General features: G+C 38.5%; 1 protein-coding gene across 8 annotated transcripts in view; it reads left to right on the forward strand.

Moving 5' to 3' along the window:
* Papss (3'-phosphoadenosine 5'-phosphosulfate synthase) overlaps nt 1-7,190 on the forward strand; it is a 181,185-nt gene extending 173,995 nt beyond the window's left edge. For all 8 annotated transcript variants that reach the window (XM_076188909.1, XM_076188911.1, XM_076188912.1 and 5 more), the window contains 5 exons: nt 1-74; nt 3,367-3,460; nt 4,888-5,023; nt 5,713-5,836; nt 5,947-7,190. The exon at nt 1-74 is cut by the window's left edge and continues 128 nt beyond it. In XM_076188909.1, the coding sequence (XP_076045024.1) occupies nt 1-74; nt 3,367-3,460; nt 4,888-5,023; nt 5,713-5,836; nt 5,947-6,395 (877 nt within the window). In that variant the 3' untranslated portion in view covers nt 6,396-7,190. The remainder of the gene's footprint in view (nt 75-3,366; nt 3,461-4,887; nt 5,024-5,712; nt 5,837-5,946) is intronic.
* The last annotated feature ends 1,148 nt before the right edge of the window (nt 7,191-8,338 follow it).

Here is an 8,338-nt window from a genome sequence, read left to right on the forward strand (position 1 = left end):
AAGAGCATTGGCTATTCTTCGAAACCCAGAATTCTATGAGCACCGTAAGGAGGAAAGGTGTGCTCGACAGTTTGGTAGGTCTCATCTCTATCACCACTAGATATTATGGACAATTTACTTATTACAAAATGTTTGCTGAAAGAAAGAGGAATAGGTGTATTTGTTATTTATTAGGTTTAACAAATCTCATAATATCCTGAATATTTTGATTTTAGGTGAAATTAGACATGTGCCATTGAATTCTCACTCATTCATGATCATGAATCTTCTGTGATTGAATTAATCTTTTTATTTTTTTCTCTATTATTCAACCTAAGTAGTTTGTTTTGAATCCTGAGAAATTTTAACCTGTTTGTATTCAGTTTTCAATTATTGTTTTAAGATTCACTGACTGGAAACCTACAGCCATGAATAGCTGCCAAAATTCTTCAGGTCCTCCCATAGCTCTCTTATTACTGTTGTAAATTTTTATTAACTTATCATTTGTTAGTTTATATGCATGATTTGGTTGAGTTCTACCCAGTTTACCGGTACTTGAAATTTTAAATAGTTATAGTTTCTGATACCTGTATAGGATATTGAAGTTTTATGTAATTATTACTTGAAAAATAAAGGCATAAGAGGGTCTAGGAGTTTTCCAACCAGTACATTAAAGTTTGGGTATTTTAATGTACGTGGATGTAGTACAGATGAGAGTAAAAGGGAAGAGATAGGCAGTATGTTTGTGAGAAGAAAGATGGATGTGTTGGCTTTGAGTGAAGGATAGAGTAGAACTGGGAGTGGAGGAGGAATGGGGATGGTTCAAGGAGGGAGTCACAAGGTGTGCAAAGATGGTGTGTGGAACAAGGAGGACAGGAGGAAATAGAAGGAAGGGTAGTGACTGGTGGGATGAGGAAGCAAAGAAGGTTGTAGAAAAGAAGAAGCGAGCTTTCATAGATTGGTTACAAAATAGGACGAGGGAATCATATGAGAGGTACAAAGAAATAATAGAAGTAAAGCATAAGATAAAGGAGGTAAAAATAAGAGATGTGAAATGGGGTAAGAGTATGACAGAAAATTTTGAGAGTAATAAAAAGATGTTTTGGAAAGAAATTAAGAGGAAGATGAAGCGAATCATGTAGAGAAGAAAAGGTAAAAGGCGCAGATGGAGAGATGATAATGGAAGATGGGCAGAGTATTTTAGAGAGTTGCTAAATTTGAATGAGGATAGGGAGGGAAAGGTAGTTGCAGTGGGAAATGCTAAGAAAATGAGAGTGATGAGTGAGGAAAATGGAGGAGAAATGAGGAAGGATGAAGTGAAGGCAGTTGATGATGAGAGAAGGTAAGGCACCTGGTCTGGATGGATGTCATACAGAATGTCTGAAAAAAGGAGGTACAGTCATGATGGACTGGCTGGTGAGGTTATTTAATGTTTGTTTAAGAGAGGGTAGAGTGCTGGAGGACTGTAGGAGTGCCTGTATAGTTCCACTTTACAAGGAAAAAGGGGACAAGTGTGAGTATAGTAGTTTCAGAGGGATTAGCTTGTTAAGTGTAGTTGGGAAGGCTTATGGGAGGGTCTTGATTGAGAGGATTAGGAGAGGAACAGGGGGAGTAATTGGTGAGGAACATTGTGGGATAGGACAGGTAGAGGTTGTGTAGATCAGATTGTGGTAAGACAGATAATTGAGAAAGCTATAGGAAAAGGTAAGGATGTTTTTTGGGCTTTTATGGATCTGGAAAAGGCTTATGACAGGGTAGACAGGAAGGCACTATGGGAGGCATCGCAGATATATGGAATAAAAGGAAAGCTTTTAGAAGTTGTCAAGAGTTTTTACTAGAGTACTAGACCGTGTGTCAGGATTAGAAATGGAGAGAGTGAGTGGTTTGAGGTAAAGGTGGGACTTCATCAGGGATGTGTTACTCAATTTATACATGGATGGGGTGGTGCGAAGTGGTAAATGCAAGGGTAGTGGGTCAGGGATTGGAGATGGTTAAACAAAATTGAGAAAAGTGGGAGGTAAGCCAGCTGTTGTTTGTGGATGACACTGCACTTGTAGCAGGATCAGAGGAGGGATTGAGGAAGTTATTGACAGAGTTTGGGAGAGTGTGTGAAAGAAGGAAGTTGAAGATAAATGTGGGTAAAAGTAAGGTGATGAGATGTACAAGGGGTGAAAATGGCAGCAGACTGGAAGTGAGTATTAAGGGAGAGAGACTGGAGGAAGTGGATAGTTTTAGGTACTTGGGTGTGAACATGGCAAGAAAGGGAGGAGCAGAGGTGGAGGTAGAGTGTAGATTGTAGATTGAGAGAAGCGAGTAAATGCCTTGGTGGATTAAAAAGTGTAATGAGAAATAGACATTCAGGAATGGATGCTAAGAGGAGATTGTATGAAGAAGTGATTGTACCAACAGTACTGTATGGTGCAGAAACATGGAACATGAGAGAGGAAGAGAGGAGTTTGAGTGTGTTTGAGATGAGGTGTCCGAGAAGTATGATAGAGGTTACTAGGTTAGATAGAGAAATGAAGAGGTGAAGAGGAGAACAGGGGTGGAAAGGGAGCTGGGAGATAGGGTGGATGAAAAAGTATTAGGATGGTTTGGTCACATGGAAAGAATGAGTGAAGAAAGATTAGTAAAGAAGTGTGGAAGGCAGATGTGGAAAGAGTGACCATGAGGGGTCGACCTAGGATGAGATGGATAGATGGGGTGAAAGGGGCTTTGGGAAAGAGGGGAATGTCTGTTGAGGAAGGACAGGAGAAGACAGGGGTGAGTGGAGAGTGGTTGTATATGGATGATGTTGTGATGCATGAGGTGGAATGAGTAGGGGATGGAGTGTGAGGAAGTATGCGTGAGAAAAATTTGACGAAGCCCAAAGGGATTTCTCCCCGTCGTCTCCTTTTCTGCATGAGGGGACGGAGAAAGGGGGTAGCCGAATTGATGAAGCGGCCTTGCTGTAGATGTGTTCTGTCTTGCAACACTGCTTCTGACCCAGGGCAGTGGACAAGGAGGTGCCAAGATAAGAGGGTGGAGGGGAGTGGAGTGTGATAGGGATGGAATGGGTGGGAGTGGTTTTTATGCCTTTGTTTTTTGGCTACCTTCCTTATAAGGGGGGAAAAAGCCTTTGGTATATGTATGGTATATGTATGGTATATGTATGTATTACTTTATAGACTTTGTGACTTCTATGGATCAGATCCATATAGCATTTTTTTTATGAGTGGAGTGGTGATTACTTTAAATTTCTATCCTTCTTTTCCATTACCTTTCATTAATCTCATCACTTTTGGCATTTGTGCTTGAACAGCATGGCCAATTGGCTGTTGTATAATATATAGTAAAATTTATGTTTTGCAATTTGAATGACTTGATTGATAATTTTGTTATTATCAGGGACAACATGCAAAAGTCATCCCTACATCAAAATGATTTATGAGAGTGGAGATTGGCTTTGTGGAGGAGATATTGAAGCTTTGGAGAGAATCAGGTTAGCATTATTATCTTTTTATTTTCATGGTCTTTCTTCTCTCTCCTGTGGTGGTGGTGGGGGAGAAGGATGTCATCACTGTATTTCCATTCTTGTTGTAGAAGGTGACTACATGGGATCAAGTGAGGAGACTAGGGATTCCCATACTGTATTTTTTCTTGTATGAAAGGTCAATGCATTCTTAAGAAGGTTTGGGAGAACTCCAACCAGAACTCTAGTAATTGGACCATTAATGATATATGGTGTGGATGAAAATAAAAGGGAAGAGATTGGTAGTAACTTTGTGTGAAGAAAGGTGGATGTGTTAGCATTTAGTGAAAGGAAACTGAAAGGAAAGGTGAGTTGGAGTTTGGGAATGTGGTAAATGATGAGATAGCTAAGTGCATGGTAGAGTGGAGAGAAGTGTCATCAAGGATAATGTGGGCTAAGATTGAGTTGGGATGGGAGGTGTGGGGTTTTTGTGAATGCATATGGCCCTGGTAGTGAGAAAAGTGAAGAACAGAGGGAAGTGTTTCAGACTCACTTAAATGATTATGTAAAATGTTTTGGGAGAAACATTTGATAAAGTTCACAGACACATATTAAAAAAAGAGAGAGAAAAAATAAAATAAAATAAAGGAAAAAATCAGTGACAGAAATCCACAACAATGGTAAGAAATGGCTAACAAACTACTCAGCAGGTAGACAGTGCAGAATAACCAAAAACAACCCTACTCACCGGACTCAATATATCATACAAGCACAATTAGTCAAATGCAACAAAAAGACTACACAGCAGGATACTACTCAGACATTTATAGTAACCTTTCTCCATGTAAAAACACATTCACACTCGGACCACAAAACAAGCATTCCAATACTGATCACCTAACAACCTCCTCTGTCAAACCCCTGCTGACATTAACCCCACCAAAATTTCCCCCCTAAAGGAAGCAAGAATCACACTTGCACAACTGCATCCAGCACTAAGACAGTACCAACACAGAAAGCTAACCACAGAAACAAATTGCTCCAGAGACAAACAGTACACAGAAGATACAAAATATCTAATTTTACACTCCATCATAGCTGTACCCAGACAACAACTCAGTATTTTTTTTCTTGGTATATAGATAGAACTTATGGGCCAATCTGGTGGCTGTTGCTAGTTACCTAAGAGCTATGGGTCTCCTGCAAAAGAGATCTTGGGCAATGGATTGATGGACTGAATATATATATTTCACAAGATGATATACTTGAGAAGGCCCACTTGTTTGACAGTACTGTACAGTATATTAGAAATATTTCACGTGAACTTGAAGGGATGATTGAGGATGAGTTGGGTGGATGGGGTAAAAGGGGCTTTGAGCAAGAGGGGAATCACTCTAGAAATAAGTCAGACTGTTTCTTGATTAAGGCTATTTAAATTTTATTTTTTATCATTGTAGATGGAATGATGGATTGGACGAGTACAGGCTAACTCCTATGGAGCTCCGTGCTCGCTTCCGTCAGATGAATGCTGATGCTGTCTTTGCCTTCCAACTCCGCAACCCTATTCACAATGGACATGCTCTTCTCATGCAGGTAGGTTACTGTGATGTTTTAGATACCAGTAAATAGTGCACTTTATTGAGGAGGTTCTTGGTTCACATGTAACAAATAGTAGTTAACAGATCTTTACATCATTTGTAAATAGATCTTTGTAACTTTTCAGCTCATACTTCATGTCGTTTACATATAGCCTTTCTCCAGATTAGGTACACACAAGCTACCCATATATTCTGTTGAATATCAATCACCCTTGAGTGAAACCTTAATAGATTTGAGGGTCATGACCCTCCATTTCTGAATCAAAATTGGTTATCTGCCATGATGTCTATCTCTAGATATGTCCATCTAAAAAAAAAAAATCATGTTGATCATGGGGTTCTTATTTCATCTCATGTCTATTCTGGTAGTGTTGTGTTTCTTTTTGTTTGTGTGGTTGAGTAGGGTTGGTGGGATAGGGCTGTGCATTGTGTTCTGCAGTCTATGTATAGATGTTGGTGGATAGTCTTTCATGTAGTGTGATGGGTACTGTGGGTTTTATTTGGCAGATGCTATATATTTTGTGATCACATCTATATGTATCAGAATCCTATAAATGAAGCATATGAATTTATATCAGGGATTAAGTATTATTCTGATGTGCCATAGATTTTCCCTGGAGCTTGATAATGGGTTTATTTTTAATTTTTGTGTATCTAATCATCTTGTTTATTTTACAATGCCAGGATACTCGGCGACGCTTACTGGAAAAGGGCTACTACAACCCAGTATTACTTCTGCATCCCCTTGGTGGCTGGACTAAAGATGATGATGTGCCATTAGATGTTCGCATGGAGCAGCACCATGCTGGTTAGTTTGTATTTCTTCTTAAGAAAGTATATAAATTGATTTAGTGATATAATAACTGAGTCTAAAGTCTTTATCATTCTTTAATTGTTTTGTCTCTTATTCTTTAACAGTTCTGAGTGAAGGTGTCTTAGACCCAAAGTCAACTGTGATTGCCATCTTCCCTTCACCCATGATGTATGCTGGTCCAACAGAAGTCCAGTGGCATGCCAAGGCACGTATGTCCACAGGTGCTAACTTCTACATTGTAGGAAGAGACCCAGCGGGTATGCCACATCCAGAAACTAAGAAAGATCTATATGAAGCTACCCATGGTGGCAAGGTACTGACCATGGCACCTGGTCTGACACAACTTGAAATAATTCCCTTCAAGGTTGCAGCTTACAATAAGAAGCTTTCCAAGATGGATTTCTTTGACCTGGAAAAAAAGAGTGATTTTGAATTTATCTCAGGTACCAAGATGCGTGCTTTAGCACGCTCAGGAGAGAATCCCCCTGATGGTTTCATGGCCCCCGCAGCATGGACTGTACTTGCTAATTATTATCAAAGCATTGCTAAATAATGTTCAGTATTTTCTATTGGAGCCAATATGAGGTTGCATCCCTCTCCTTTTTGAATCTAAGGAAAGCATTACCCTAACATGAATAGGGAATTGTTCTAAGAAATTACATTTGAAGGAGCATGATATCTACTTATCTAGATAATCAGTAATGCTTGAAGAACCCGGTGCGCCTCAGTGTTCTTTTGTTAGTCCCATATGAAATGCTTTGGGTGTGTTGTGTGTGGCTTGGAAACACTGGAATTTAAAGAGAAATGGAAATATCTAGTCTGGGAACACTGACTTCAATTCAGACACTGGCTCCTTTATTTAATACTGTATAGATGCACAAAAGTATTACTGTAGGCATTAATGATTAATTTATATAAGTTTATGATTTGCAATATGATTTAGCTTATAACATTTATTCCAAAGTTTTTTTTTTTTTTTTTTTGTGAAAAGTAGTTATGATAGAGAAATGTTCCATTTTGTAATAGCCCATGAAATACACTATACAAATATTTATATAACATTATTGCACAAGATGGACCAGCTCTAAAATTCATTCCAGTTTGGAGTTAAGTATCAGAAGTCTATAGATATGGCTTTTTTTTTTATCTAAGTACACTTGCAGATGAATGAATCCTGTCAGAAAGCCTAGATCACTTGTTATTTATATTATGAAGATATTGTTGGCATTGTTGCTGTTGTGATATTTTAGCAAAGTCAGCAGCACAATTCAGTTTGGTGCTGTTCTCATATTTTTTTCAGCATTTGTAATTGGTCATATGAAACTGAAATATAATAATAGAAATTGTTGCCTTGAGTTTCACTGACTGGAAACCTGGAACCTCATTAACAGTCCTTGGGCCTTCCCATAGATCCATAAATCTCTATGGAAAGAAACTTTGGACTGTTTGTGTTGTATTTGTGTGAGTCTGTTTCTATGTCACTGGCTAGCAAGTAAGTGAAGGAAGGGAACTGTTGCCATTGGTCAGCTCTCCATAAATGGAAGTTTACATATCAAAATTACATCTATATATACTTATAAAACAATCAGTTAGTCATTTGGAGTCCATTGCTGAAAAAAGGCCTGTCCCAACCTTCTCCATAAGTCACATGACTATGCCAACCTCTGCCACATCACTTTTGCAAAGTTCTCTATTACATCTCTCCACCTTCTGGTTGCCCCATCCCATGCTTCCCATCTTGCACCGTCCAGTCAGTAATACACTTGCTCCAACTGACATTCTCTTTTCTAGATACCTTCCTTGCCCAATTCCACTTCCAATCCTTAATTGCTACAATAATATCTTTCAGTCTGCTGTTTTACACAACTTGCCCTCTTTTTTTCTTTCAGTAATATTCCCAGTCTTGATCTATGCACATCTTAGCTTTGTCTTCACTGCTTTTGTCAACTGTCAAGTCACATCTGTAGATCATAGCTGGGATTATACTTTCTATATCAAAAGCCCTTTCACCCTTATAAAGGGATGGTTGAGTCAAAGCACACATCCACATCATAAATAAAACCTATTCAATAACCCCTCCCATCAGCTCTTGGATTGTGCAGTGGTTGTGTTTCAGACATACAGCCTCTCATGATGTTCCTATGTTTACCAAACACATTTCAACTTCTTCAAAATTCTGATCTATTTTGATTATTTTGAACTTTAAGGTTGAACACTACTCTGGTTTTACTTATCTTCAAATCTACTTTGTGGCTTTCCTTATTGAGATCAATAAGTAAATTTTGTGTCTTCTATTATATTTTTAAATGAGAGTAATGTCATCTCCAAATCTCAGGGGATCAAAGTATAACCTTGATGTTTTCCTTCCCAACTTATCTCTGAAAAATCCACTTGAGGAAAGATGTAAATAACTTTTATCACCTTGCCATAATCCTGGCAGATTTTGTCCTCTGTTATTATGCTGTTGAATTACAGCAGCATCCTTCATGTAAATAT

This window comes from Oratosquilla oratoria, chromosome 8 (assembly GCF_046742065.1).
Source record: "Oratosquilla oratoria isolate Oo_2021 chromosome 8, ASM4674206v1, whole genome shotgun sequence".
Lineage (NCBI taxonomy): Eukaryota > Metazoa > Arthropoda > Malacostraca > Stomatopoda > Squillidae > Oratosquilla > Oratosquilla oratoria.